This window comes from Labrus mixtus, chromosome 15 (assembly GCF_963584025.1).
Source record: "Labrus mixtus chromosome 15, fLabMix1.1, whole genome shotgun sequence".
NCBI classification, from domain to species: Eukaryota; Metazoa; Chordata; class Actinopteri; order Labriformes; family Labridae; genus Labrus; species Labrus mixtus.
The window spans coordinates 10,460,295-10,474,840 of NC_083626.1; the positions used below are offsets into that span (position 1 = coordinate 10,460,295).

General features: G+C 45.5%; 1 protein-coding gene across 2 annotated transcripts in view; it reads right to left on the reverse strand.

Annotated features, from left to right (window-relative positions):
• Positions 1 to 14,546, reverse strand: part of prkcz (protein kinase C, zeta) — an 81,674-nt gene that overhangs the window by 4,230 nt on the left and 62,898 nt on the right. For both annotated transcript variants that reach the window (XM_061058653.1, XM_061058654.1), the window contains 3 exons: positions 9,894 to 9,973; positions 9,086 to 9,175; positions 2,781 to 2,896 (listed from right to left, as the gene is read on the reverse strand). In XM_061058653.1, the coding sequence (XP_060914636.1) occupies positions 2,781 to 2,896; positions 9,086 to 9,175; positions 9,894 to 9,973 (286 nt within the window). The remainder of the gene's footprint in view (positions 1 to 2,780; positions 2,897 to 9,085; positions 9,176 to 9,893; positions 9,974 to 14,546) is intronic.

Below are 14,546 nucleotides of genomic sequence, written 5' to 3' on the forward strand. Positions count from 1 at the left end.
CGGTCTTGTCTCGGTCTCAGACTGGGCGGACTGCAGATTTAAAATCAATCATTTGTAGTTTGGTTTTTGTCCCCCCTGACTACAACACTACTGTGAGTGTTTGCAGAAATAGGATCTAAATTTGAAAAAATAATAATTGTGATTGGCCCTGGTGCACGCCTGTACACTGCACAACAAATGACACACAATTGAGCTGAAGTTAGAACGACTTATTAATCAGTCCTGCAACTCAAAAATCGGTTAGAGCCGTCCCTAATGTGCACCTTGTATGCATGACTTCAGTCCTACCAGACAGGTCAGACATGGCCGATCTGAACCTCATCCAAACATCTAAACTAACATGGTGTTTGCTTTTGGTCTGGATGCACATTAAACAGGGAATAGTGCAACAGGAAGTTTGATCAAAACTGAAAAATAAATTTAAAAAAGTGAAGAAATGTGTCGCAATACAGAAACTGCACCAAGAAGAAACCAGACCTCCAGAGTCTGCAGGGTCCTGTAGATAACCTTCTACGGAATATTTACAATCCAAGACATTTCTGATCCATATTTATCTTTAGCTGCTCAAAATAAAACTCCTGCACGGCTCGGAGGAGCAACAGGTTGAAGAGACGACCTGGTCTCCAAATTCAAGTCCTCTAGAGACGAACGCTACAGGAGAACAAAGTCCTCCTCTCTGGGCACTGATTCAGGCTGCCATTTACTGAGAGGGGGAGCTGGCAGATAAAAACTAAAGCCTCCCTCCCCCTCCCAACTCCCCCCCCACCCCCCAGCAATCCTGGCTTTTAATGTCCCGATGTAAATGTGTAACACGGAGGGTTTACCGTCGCTCTCCCTCGCGCAGCGCTCACAGCTCTTTCTTCTCGTGCCAAGCCCATCACGAGTGGGAGAGAGGGGAGACTGGAGAGCTTTTTTGCATCAACTCCCTCCTGGCGGGAGTGGGCGACATCAGCCCCTCTCTCTGGAAAGGAGAGAGAGGGGTGTGGGGGAGATAAAGGGTGAGACGAGGGGGGGAGGAGGCGTGTCTTCTTTTGATGTGAGGTGCTTTTTGATGCCAGGTTGGTATCTCCACTGCTGAACTGGTAGTGTGCTCTCCATCCTGTCCCCCCCCCCCTCCCCCCCTCCTCACTGTACCACCCCTATGTCTCCCATTAAAGTTTGGAAGGCCTCCCGCCATCTCTCGCTGTCACAAAGAGCTTCGGAGGCGTCGCTGCGTCTCCAGAGACGAGGTGTTCAGCTCCTTCAGACTGAGGCAGAGACATCGTGGATAAACCAGCGACGCCTGTCATGGCTGCAGAGCATGATGGGTATTTCATCATTAATACACAGAGCTCCTGTTGCATCGCGCCATCTGTAAATGTTCAAAAGTCTACGCCTGCAAAGGCCGGATGCTGATTGTCTCCACTTTAACCACTGTGCAACTCCATCTCTCCTAAAAGGCCTCCAGAGTGCACATATCCCCCCCCCCCCCCCCCCCCCCCCCCCCACACACACACACACACACACCAGAACAAAGAGGAGGAACATCTCCTGCTTACGTGGTGTTTGAAACTTCCAGTTAAACTTGCTGAGATGCTTCAGTCCAATAAAAGCTTTGCAGGAGAAATCTAAACGTTGGAGCCTGAAGAATCAGTCCAGCATGGATTTTAATGAGAGCAGTGTCTAACATCAGCCTGATGAAGTCCACTGGCAGGGTGCAACAAAGGCGTATGGTATCCATTTCTTGCAGTCACACAGGGTGTGTTTGTGTTTCCGTGCTGTGGCTGCAGACAGTCAGACAGCCTGCACCGTGTCTGTTGTCCTGCCAGAACTCTGCAGCCTTCTCCCTCCAGAGTGAAATCGTACTCACAGAATCCCGTCACATCCTGGAGGCTAAATGTTAGCATGAATCACAACAAAGTCCCTGCTGCATAAAGACGTCAGCGCGGGGAGCTCACGGGGGGTGGGGTTTATTGGATGCAGAGGAGAGATGGCACAACATGGACTGTTTGTGTGAGAAGACCTTTTAAATACCTCTGTTCAGTTTGGACGAGCTCTAATGCTCTTACCGGCTCTGTTTCCACTTCACCCCTGACAGGTATAATCACAGATCTGTGCTGCCGGTACCTGCTGCAAAGCTCCTCACAGTCTAAAAAACATGGCTGAAAAATCTTATGACACAATAGGCCCCGTTTATGAGCTGATTTCACCTGAAACTGTAACCTTTAGTTGAATTTTGTTCACACGATAACAGCGTTTTAGTGACTGAAGACACAAACGTTTATAAAACAGCAACGTCTGCAAGAAAACTTGTGATATGCAGCGACTCTGAAAAGCTGAGACTCTTCAAACAAGCTCATTACGCTTCCAGACTAAAGCCGGGCGCGAGTAGTCGGACTACAACAACAATGGCGGACTCCAGAGTTCTGTTTGTGAAAATGTTTCCTCTCATGACTCGTTGACGCTCTCTGAAGTTTAGAGTCACTCGGAGTGAAAACCCCACGTCATCGTCCGTCCACACAAACGTTTGTGTGTTAGGAAAGTTTGTTTGTTTACACCTCACCACTCTGTGGCGGGAAGAGGATGTGTGCATGGGCGTGTTGTTTCATCACAGAGTCACACCGCCACCTACTGGTCCGGCATGTATAAACTCTGTCTTTGAGTACTCTAATATATTATTATAAATATAATGTGATGGTGAAGGAGATCATCTCTTATACCACATGTGAAGGATCTCTAAATTATTCACGTGACCTCTCCTCTAATGAGGCGTTGCCGTGAGCTGCAGAGGAGGGACTTACTCGTCATCTGGTGTTAGCTGCACTGGTTCATTAGTAAACTGCGTGTCGAAGTTTTCGAGGCCGTACTCGTCAGAGATTTGAGGTTTGAAGGGCGGCGTCACCTCCTTCTTCTCCAGCTGAGGGGAAAAACAAACACATCAAATAAACGAGTGTAAAAACAGGATAACAGTGTTTCCACTCAGTCGAGGTTTGCATGCACATTGTGAGCTCCAACCCTTTAATAATTAAACATGATTTAAAACCCCCCCGCTTTGACTGAAACACAGAGATCTCTTCTGGAGGATGTCGTAAATAAAACCCTCGATAGTAAAGCTCTCGTTAGGAAGCTCTGACGTCAACACTGAAGGAAGTTTCTGTAACTTAGAGGAGGAATGTGCGTCTTTATGATCCAGTGAATTTGACCCTCCTCCAACTCGAGTTCACATGAGGGAGATATTTATTAAAACGCAGCATAATTAAACACCATTAAGGGCAAGAGGTGGACAAACTCGTCCTTTTCTCGAGCTGCAATCACCTGTGCCCTGCATTGTTGTGTTAGCATGCTAATGTTAGCGCTCTTTAGTTAGCTTGTAGCTTCACACTGCATGTAAATTAACACAGAATGAGCGTGATCCAGAAACTCTTACTAACATCCAAATAATCAGTGAGTATGTTCTTCTTCTTCTCTCTAGTCTCCTGACTAGAACAGCTTTTATACACAAGGGGAGGAGCCGGCCGTCCCGTCCATGTAAACATGGCTCTTACAACAACACAGCCAGCGGGACTCGAGCTTCTTCACTCAATGTGAAGCTACGAGCTAACAAAAGAGCGCTAACATTAGCATGCTAACACAACAATGCAGGGCACAGGTGATTGCAGCTCGAGCTAAGGATGATTTTGTCCACCGCTTGCGCTTAATGGTGTTTAATTATGGTTTCTATTCTGAGGACTGAGTCTGCCTGCAGATACAAAGACAGTAACCTTCATCTTCTTCTATTTTAAGCTGTTATTAAAACTATTTCTAACCCACTTTTAAAAAGGTTGCAGAGAGAACCAAAAACACGGCGAGTATACGAGTGCACATCTGTTCTCTGTGACTTCATTTTGTTCTCAGGAAATGTCCTCAGAGCTCATTTGAACAGGATGAGGGACTGATGTGAAACCATGGCAACAAACCAGACAAAAACTCTGAATCACTCGCTGCACAAATTACTCTGCTGCGTCAACCTTCTCTGTTCTGTTGTTTTTCTCCCTCTCTCTGCTTCATTCCTCTCTTCATCACCGCGGAGAAATGTCCAAACACAGAGGTCTGTTTATGACCGAGTCTCATCCGACTGCACGGAAAACACGTTCGCTGTTTCAGCCGCTCTCACTGATTGGATATAACCCACTGTGATGGGCTCAGTGGCTGTCAGAACATCACAAATGTTCCAGCACTCTTATATTTGTTCGAAATTTCAGACGAGAGTTTTGACAAGCTCATAACCAGATTTGTCAAATATTGTTTAAACATTTGACAACATTTCCTCTTTAGACCCTGAACTGTTGAGTTGAATGTTTTTAATGCAACGTCACCATTTACAGTAGTCTCAGAGCGTGGATTTAAACACAAAAAACAACAATATGTTCCTCCAGGGCAACAAAAAAAAAAAAAAAAAAGAGTTTATGGGCTCATTGGTGGTTTGGGGGAGGGGCCAACAGGGGCCAGTGCTCCTGTAATACTGAGCTTGGCTCCCCCCCTGTGGTCCCCCTCCAAAACAAAGAGCATGTTAATAAAACAAAACATTCAATTTGATGATAATGTGCTGGTGCTAAAGGTGGAACAATTGCAGCTCAACCACAGACCTTAAATTAATAGAATGGTCACCTCCTTCAACTCAACAACCAAGAAAGGCTTTTTTCTTTATCTATTATTTTTGTCCTGGATCGAATGTGTCCCCCCTCTCACAAAAGAAGTCCTCAGTCAAAGTGGTCTAGAAGCTCCACTGTTGACAGCGCATTAAAGGACCAATCAGTGAGATGTGTAGAGAGTGAAATGATAAAGTGAGCTTACTATATGATCAGACTTTAAGGAAACATGTTATGTTGAAGTGCTGGCTTCTCTGACAACAATGCAGCAGCCAGTATGTCCTCCTTCTAACTTTAGATTCTGGTCCTGAATGCTCTGGATTTGTTTGGTGACCCAAACAAAGGCGACCCCCCTCCACACGGCCGTTTTGGACGCCCCTCGGTTTGCCAGATATGAGAGCAGTTATCAGGTCAAACCAACAGGTGTTGCAGCGATGGAAGCGGGCAAGAGAAGTGGTTCAGATAGAAGTGATTGTACCCGACCTAAAAAGCCTCTGCATGTTTCTAATAAGCTCCACGAGCAGAAACGTGCTCAAACTAGGATCAATATTGGAGATGCTTTTTGAAGAATGGAGAGAGGTTAGAACACAGAAAGGTTTACAGACCCATGCAGAGCTGGATAAACACTGAAGCTTCAGTGTCCACCACATGGTGACCTGCATGACCATCGACTCTAGAGAGGAGGGGAGACAGCTCTCTACAATGTTTTGAATTTAGACTGCAGTACCAATTTTAAACACTAGGGGTCAGAGTTAAATACTGCTCCTTTAAAAAATAATCTTCTCCCTAGTGGTCTGGTTTGCTTTTGTGGCTCATAAAGAGGCATCAGAATGATTTCCTCTCGTTAATAACCAGCTCTAAACTGTTCACAGGACTTCTGATTAAGTACTTTTAATGTTCTCAGTTCAAACAAAGCTCTTATCGTTGAGATTCAGGTCAGAAAATGTACATTTAATATGTTTCATTTCTTAAAACGCTGCAAAAACGAGTTGATTTATTCTTCATGTACGACAACCATCGAGGAATCGTCCCGCTCTCTTTCCAGTTGCTCCTGTTGTGTGTTTCCTGTGTGTGTGTTTAGTTGCTACAAAAGTTCTCCTGCTGGGTTCTGCAGAACTTTCTGTGTTTCATTAGTGTTATTGGTTCAAAGCGCTTTGTGGGAACATCTTCAAACAAACAAACAAACAAACACAAAACAACACAAACATTTTCTCCTCGTCTCTCTGCCTCTCCATCGCACGGGCCCACCTTCCCCCAATCTCTCTCTCTCTTTGCTAATTTGTTTTTCAGCTCTCTCAGCGCCTACCTACACTCCTCTGTCAGCTTCACCCCCTCACATCCTGTCTCCATCTTTCTCCTCCACGTTTGTCTCCGTCTTACTCATTGTCGACGCTTTCATCTCCTCACATGCCTCTCCTCTCTCCTCCTACTTTCCCCGCACTCTCTGATGTGTTGTTGGGCAGGCTGAGGCTCCGTGTGTGCTGGTAATGAAGCTTGGTGAGGGCCAGGAATGAGCCCGGCGTCTGCACACACAGACACACACACACACACACACACACACACAGACACACACACACACACACACTCACACAAACACACACACACAAACACACACACAGACACACACAGTAGCAGATAGTGCCCCCGAGGCCAGAGGGCCACATGAAAGAGGAAACACAGCGCCAGGGATTTTCAGGCACTACTACCTGTGTGTGTGTGTGTGTGTGTGTGTGTGTGTGTGTGTGTGTGTGTGTGTGTGTGTGTGTGTGTGTGTGTGTGTGTGTGTGTGTGTGTGTGTCTGTGTGTGTGTGTGTGTGTGTGTGTGTGTGTGTGTGTCTGTGTGTGTGTGTGTGTGTGTGTGTGTGTGTGTGTGTGTGTGTGTGTCTGTGTGTGTGTGTGTGTGTGTGTGTGTGTGTGTGTGTGTCTGTGTGTCACACACACACAGACACACACACAGACACACACACACTCCTCGTCCTCCACATCTCTGCAGACGCACATCTCCATAAGCGTCAGTTTGAATATGAGTTGTGAAATATTTTCTGCTGCGTCTTGCTGTCAGTCTGAAGAAACGTTCTCATCTTTGTGTAATGGCTCAATTTAACGGACAGAGTGGCGTTTCAGGAGAGAGAACATGACCACATGTTGTGTGAACTCGGTAAGAGAGGTTTTCTTCTGGTCCATTCGTTACCAACAGGTTTTGTGCAATGCAGACGGAGCGCAGGAGTTTTTTCTCTCCTCGTTTGGTCCCGGTGTCGGGGTTGGGAAGTCGTTCTTCAGACTTCAGTGTTTTCACTTCAGAACGTCAGAATGTGGTTACGTTAAGAGAAATGGTTCCTGGCATCAAACAGAACCAACAGCACGTTTTTTTTGGTTCAAGCGTCACCACAAAGATCCCTTCATATGTGATCTCCTGCCTTAATGTGATCTCAGAGTCAAACCCGTCCCGGGCTCAGAGCTCGTCAGGCTGATGGCTCTCTGGCAGTGAAGCGCTGAGTGTTTGGAGAGGGCATGAAAGAGGACGGCAGGTAAATGATATTCAAATGTGTCATCTCTTCAGAGAGAAAGCTCAGCGCTCCCTCAGGAACGTCTGATGAATATTAATGTGTGCTAACAACAGGAGCGGCGTGCCAGGCCTGTCAGGTCTGGAGACAGGTTTCAGGTTTGAGGGCAGAGAGCGCCGCTCCTCCACCTCTCTCAGCTTTGTCAACTTGTTTTCCCTCCGCGCTACACGCCGCTGTGTCGCCGGGCTCACGGTTCCTCTCCGCTTTGATATCTTTCCCCCCCGTTTGCCTTTGGTGTGTACTTCACAGGCTCGGTGGCATCTCTCATTAACACACCCTGACAATTGTTTCCCCTCTTTCATGCCACTGTACTACCTGCCACCCCGCCTCACGCTCCCAGGAGAGACGCGCAGCACTGAAGAAGGAGAAATGGCTTTAATTTAGCTGAAATGAAAAGTGTGTTAATGTCTGATAAAGCGTGCAAAAGGAGGATAAAGGAGCGTGCTAATTCTGCTGTGATGAAGCAATTATGATCCTAAAACACGAGCAGATACAGAGGTTTAGCTCGAGTTAAGATTTACATTTCTACACGTTGTGGCTTTTTAGGTCGAGTAGAATCAGTTATATCTGACCCAGACAACCAGGCTCACAGGTTGTGTGCATTTAAAGAAATATTACTAATTTTTTAAATCAAAATGGCGGTCATTTCCAAGTTAAAGGAGCAAGATGTATATCTGACCTAGTGGTTAAAATGGGCACTGCAGTCTAAATTCTAAACATTGTAGAGTGCTGTCTCCCCCCCCTCCTCTCTAGAGTCGATGCTCACGCAGGTCACCATTTCTCCTGTTAGTACGTAACCCAGGTGTATGAAGAAGAAACGTCTCATCGTGGAGACTTGCACCCTGCTGTCAGGAATCAGCAGATGAAAACGTTGCATGTTCAGCAGTGTCAGGACTCAGAGAAGAGACTCCTGATACAGCTGTCACTCGTCTGTCACTCCACACAGCCACAGGATGCAACACAGTCAACGTGCTTCAAAGACCCCGAGGAGCTGCAGCCGTGTGAAAACTGTTCATGTTGTCAAACAATAAATCTGATAAAGTGTGTCATCCTCCTTTATTGTGTCTTTGTGTAAATAAATGTTTCTCTCTCTCTGCTGTGTTTTTTGTACATTACAGCTCGTAAACGTCGAGCGGCTGAACACTTCCTGTGTGCGACTGGAAAGACGTTTAATTATTTACAGCTTCTCTTTTTTCTTTCATTCGCTTTTTCATCCGTTTTGAGCGTCGGACCAACAAACAGCTGCGTGCTAATGTTTCAGTGTGTGTGTGTGTGTGTGTGTGTGTGTGTGTGTGTGTGTGTGTGTGTGTGTGTGTGTGTGTGTGTGTTTGTGTGCGTGTGTGAGTGTTTGTGTGTGTGTGTGTGTGTGTGTGTGTGTGTGTGTGTGTGTATGTCTGTGATTAGGAATTCACTTTTATTTGCTTGTTGCTCCACAGAGGGGGGGGGGAGGATCGTACTATTGTCTGTAAGTTAATCATACATTTTTTAACACACACACACACACACACACACACACACACACACACACACACACACACACACACACACACACACACACACACACACACACACCCACAGAGCTCCACCTCAGTCGTGTTCAGATCATACACAGGAGGGTGTGTAGTGTGTGTTCTGTGTGTTGTTGTGTTTACAGTATGTGCGTGACAGCTGCTCTCACAGCTGATTGGCAGTAAAGTGGGCGTGCAGCGTTTATCTGTCTCTGTTGTTCGTACAGTGGTGGTGACGAGCTGACAGGTTGTAGATCAGCTGTCAGAGGCTGTCTGTCAGAAAGACGACACACACACACACACACACACACACACATCCCACCACATGAAGTGTTCACATGAAGCTGTGATACTCTACGCCCTGAACATAGCCACAGTAATTCCATTACCGGGGTCGAGCTCTTACCTGGTCCCAGTCTATACTGCGGAAAAACGTGTGTAACTTGATATCTGTGAAGCCCGTCTCGACCTGGCACCCCAGCCGCTCCTTGGGATCCTGTCGGGATAAAACAGCGTGTCAGGAACGTGAAGTGATGTAATGTCATGTCGAGATGTTTAGATGCTGTCAGGATGATTGGTCATAAAGTCACATGATGATATCTCTTATTTCTAGGATTCATCCACACGTCCATGTTCTGTACTGCTCATGTTCAGGGTAGCGGGGGGCTGGAGCTGATCCCAGCTGTGATTGGTCAAGAGGCGGGGTTACAACCTGGACTAGTCACCAGCCAATCACAGAGCTGGCATATAGAGACAGACAACCAGCCACACTCACATTCACCAGTTAACCTAACGAGGATGTCTTTGGACTGTGGGAGGATTCAGACTTCTCACTTTTGTTTTGGCAGCTCAGGGGTTAAAGTATGACATCAGGTCTGAGGTTTATTTCAAACTTTGGTACTTTTTTTATTAAAATAAACGAGATTTGATCGTTTTAAAACATGTGGTGTCGAAAATTATTGAACATTTTGATCACCTCAGTTTATCGTCATGTAGGAAGAAACACAAAAATGAAGAAGAGGCCTTGTCTGATCCCACACATGGAGAGTTGGGAAGCATTGCATGCACACACACACACACACACACACACACACACACACACACACACACACACACACACACACACACACACACACACACACCCCACACACACACACACACACACACACACACACACGGGGGGGGGGGGCTGACTTGGAGTGGACGGCTCTCACCTTGTTGAGAAAGCCCTTGAGCACGCTGGCAGCTTTCACTGACAGAGACCTTGGGATGCGAATGGGCTTCTCGAGAATAACTGTTGGCAAAAAGAGAAGGACGGCAACAACAACAAAAAAAGGAGAGAGAGAGAGAGAGAGAAGAAAGAAAAGGACAATCGTGAGCGGGGAGGAGGATGATTCACGGTCCAACCTGCCTGTGGGTGACCATGTCTGCTGCGTGGGAGTCAAAGGAAGGGAGGGGAAGCAGAGGACACTGTTCTCTCTCTCTCTCTCTCTCTTCTGATGGTCCACACGCAGCCTTGAGACTCCCACAGCTCCACAATGTCACACTGACGAGAACAAAAACACTCAGAAAAAGAGTTTCTCCTTCAAAACATGAATCAAAAGATGAGCTGCAGCCTCGCAGATTAACGCTCCATGCTGAGGTGACGTTCAAGGTGATGTGACCACCGAGAGCGTTCCTCCACTTTAACTCTGATGTTTCTGAAATAAGCTGCAGCGTCTTTTAAAAAATAAACAACTAGTTATTTATCAGTTACATTCTCAAGTTGTTTTTCTGTCGCTGTGTGAAAGATGATTTCATATTCTGTCAGACAATAAAGCTGAACAATGAACCGTTTGTTGGCACCTGAGGGAGTTTCTTCACAAAAGAGAAAAAAAACATCAACACATGTCCGCACAAATAAAACATAATCAATCCTCTTTGTCTGCTTTTTAAAATTCACTTTAAATGGCTCTCAAAAGGCAGCAAAATGGCCCTTAGAGTTTGCTTCTTTTGTCTGTTACCATAGAGTCATTTGCGACAGTCTGCGGCCATCTTCAGACCGCCGTTTCAATCCTCGATACCCTGTGGCGTTTCACTTTCAATCTGAGGGGGACGAAGTGACCCCCCCTCTGTCCCGTCTTCAGAAGTAGTAACAGAGGCGTTACAGAGGAGAGACGGGATCAGCTGAGACAGCGGGGTAGAACAGCGCCGTGTGTGTGCATGTCTCTCTGTGTGTGTGTATGTGGAATTCCTGCTGTGCCTTCCACAACGCTGAAACACAACGTGACCTCACAGACTGGGACGCTGCAGAATCAATATGAACGTACAAAGACGTGATGATAGCTAAGCTTAGTTAAGGCATATTTGCAAGAAAAAGCAGACTTCTGAAAAAGGCTTGTAACCACGGGAAATATGGGGGCTTTCACAGCGGAGGGGTCGAGATCAAGGTCTCTCGTTATGCAGACGATATAATCCTTTATGTCTCTAAACCAGCTTCAACACAACAACAAGCCCTCGCTATATTTGAGCTTTTCTGTCAGTTTTCAGGATTTAAAATCGACTTGAATGAAAGCGAAATCTTTCCAATTATCAAGGCCGCCCTTAAATCTCCCATTCAGGGTCGGGACGAACCATTTCTGTCATCTTAGCGAATTCAGACGTTTTATTAAAAACACATCCGTGTCCGTTTACCTAAATCCTCAATGCAAGTTATCTTAGCTTACAGTTTGTCTGCATCTAATGTTGACCTTTTTATGAATCAGAAGGTATCTTCTGTGATCAGCTGTTGTTGTTAGTTGGTGTGTATGTGGTTCGTTTTATGTTTGGATGTTTTGTGACTCTTGCTACAAGTCGTTGACCACATCATTGATTTCGTCACAGCGGGGGATCTCATCAGTCACGGCCCCACCACAGAAACACGGGACATTTAATGTGGCTCTCTGTTTTTTAAACCATTTTTATAAAAGCACATCTTCATGTTGATTTGTTTTTTGTGAGATGTTTTATAAATGTTCTTTAAAGGAAAGATGCTGCTTTTACATTCTTCTTCTGTTTGTTTGGTTTCTGCCCTCCAGGCTTTTTCTAAAATCAAACGTACACAGAGCTTTTTTGTGAGTCGTTTTTTTTTTCCTTCTGTGGTTCATCTGATTAGAAACATTTCCTCTCACAGTCGAACATGTTGTGGAAATTACACCCAAACAGAAAATCATGTTCTGCAGAGCTTCATCATTACAGCTGAATAAATGCTGCAGATTGGTTCCAAATGGTGACGTTAAAGTCCAACCAAGAGCCTCGATGTAAGAATTCAAAAATACTTTTACGGTAATCTTTCATTTTCTTTTACATATTTGTGTTGTAGAGACAGTAACTGGACTTTAAGATATAAACACTTGAAGCACTCTCTAAAACATTTTTAACATAAAAAACGGGTTTTAAACTGAAAATGTTCTCGATTCAGATTCCAACCGAATCTAACGCCCGTCTGTGCGTCTAAATCTCCGTGGTCTGCATGCGGAGCTCTGAAGTCCTAAAGCGGCTCTGGCTCAGGTTCCTGTTCAGTGACATATGGCTGTGCGGCTCCTGTAGTGAAAGTCTTGTTTCCCATTGGCCGGCCCTCGTCCAGGAACCTGCTGCTCGACCGGTAAGACCGCCAGGAGGACGGCTCTGGTGGCAGATGCTAGCTATGGTGCCACGCCACGCTGCTGACGGTCACAGCAGAGACTTAACGCGTCACACGGGGCTCCTGTAGTACGGAGGAATTTCTGTTTGAGGCGACGGAGAGGGGGGAGGGGAAGCTTTAGGAGGGACCATATGGCCTGAGGAAACGCAAATGTAAAGAGAAGGAAAGATTTCATGGAGGTCCCTCCATCCTGACGGTGCGATCACAACTACTGTTTGTTTAATTTGGTGCAAACACAAAGATACAAAGCAATCCTGTAGGGTAATTGCAACACACTGACACCTGCCATGTGGTGGATACTGTAGCTTCAGTGTTTATCTAGCTCTGTATGGGTCTGTAAACCTTTCTGCGTTCTAACCTCTCTCCATTTTTCAAAAGCATCTCCAATACTGATCCTAGTTTGAGCATGTTTCTGCTCGTGGAGCTTATTAGAAACATGCAGAGGCTTTTTGGGTCGGGTACAATCACTTCAATCTGAACCAAAACGGCCGTGTGGGGGGTCGCCTTAAAACCACCTACCTTCTCTGGTCCAAACAAATCCAGAGCATTCAGGACCAGAATCTAAAGTCAGAAGGAGGACATACTGGCTGCTGCATTGTTGTCAGAGAAGCCAGCACTTCAACACAGCATGTTTCCTTAATGTCTGATCATATAGTAAGGTCACTTTATAATTTCACTCACTACACATCTCACTACACATCTCACTGATTGGACCTTTAAAAACATTTTACATCTGTCATTTATAAAACAAACTAAGTGCACTCCGATGCTGAGGAGTCACACACACTGAAACACAGCAGGAGTGGATTGAGAGATGACAGCAAACTAAATGGAATTATCATCGGAGAGAAATAAAATTAGCTGTGTTCCCTGAGATTCCTGCGTTTTAATGAAGCGTACCAAAACCATCTAAGCTCTCCGGGTTTACACACACATAAATCCTTTACAGCCCAGAGCTGATTGTTATTCCGTAGCGTGGATCTATTTTCCCCCCTCTTGCTGAATAAATGCGTCACAAAGGGTTAAATTAACATGTTTCTGTTTAAATGGCACCAAACAGGCGGCCACATGTGCTTAATATTCACATTTTATTTCCCATCTTTCCTCTAAACTCTCGATCCATTCAGCCGGAGAGAAAATAAAAAGAATGGGACCTTTCAGTTTGACTACAAAATAAAAAACACTTTTTTAGGATCTTTGTGTGATAACTCGTAAAGGCCGAGTCCAAATGTTTTAAACTGAGGTTTTCCTCCTCTCTTTCAAAACAAATCCAGTCCACACACGCTCAGCTCTCAAAAACATGAAAAGGCAAAACGGACTGTTACGGCCGTCATGACCACCCCAAGTCAAAAACAATGTCGTTGACATGCTAACATGTTCTCGCCATTCCTCTGCAATGACCATATCATTTACCAATTCAGGCGTCTCTGCTCTTCAACATAGTGGGAGAGTAACTGTTTGTGTATGTGTGATTATATAAAAGGCCCAGTTAGCAACGTTAGCACTAGCACTAGTTTGGTTACGTCTGCCATCGCACTAATCTCATGTAAACTAAAGTGACAGCATCACACGATGACGTCAAACACAGCGTGGCGATACAAGAACAAAACTCTGTTTTCCCCGTCTACACAGAAACACCATAAACTGAGTTTCTGAGCTTTCAGTGACCTAAAACACCGTTTCTGTACCAAAAGTGGAAACGCACAGAAATAACCGCCTACATGTGGACGAGGAGTCACTCTCCTGAGCGATGAAGCCCTTTAAATCCTCCAACATTTACAGCTAAACAACGACTACAGCGTCAGCAGTGTCTGGTTTGAGTACCAGCTTCACACCAGAGGACATTTAAAGCGGTTTTACTAAAACCTGGGATCTCTGCTGGAGTAAAGGACGCTTCTTTTATCTCAACGGTTTGGTGTAAAGTAGTGAAGAAACTCATCTGTCTTACATCAGTCTCATGTTTCTCATGAAGCATTTTCAGTATTCAGCGATTCCTGCAGCACTTTTATAGTCAAGGCAGCCGCCTTAACAACAGTTGCAGATAATACAACAAATTGATTAAAATCATCCTGCGTCTCTCTGTGAGATCCAACCGCTCTGGAAGTCCGCTCTGGAAGTCCGCCCGTGATCCGCGAATCGGTCACTGTTCCAAGAGGAAGTAAATTCTGTCTTTTAAAATGTATTTTTGCGTGCATTTTTTTGTGGG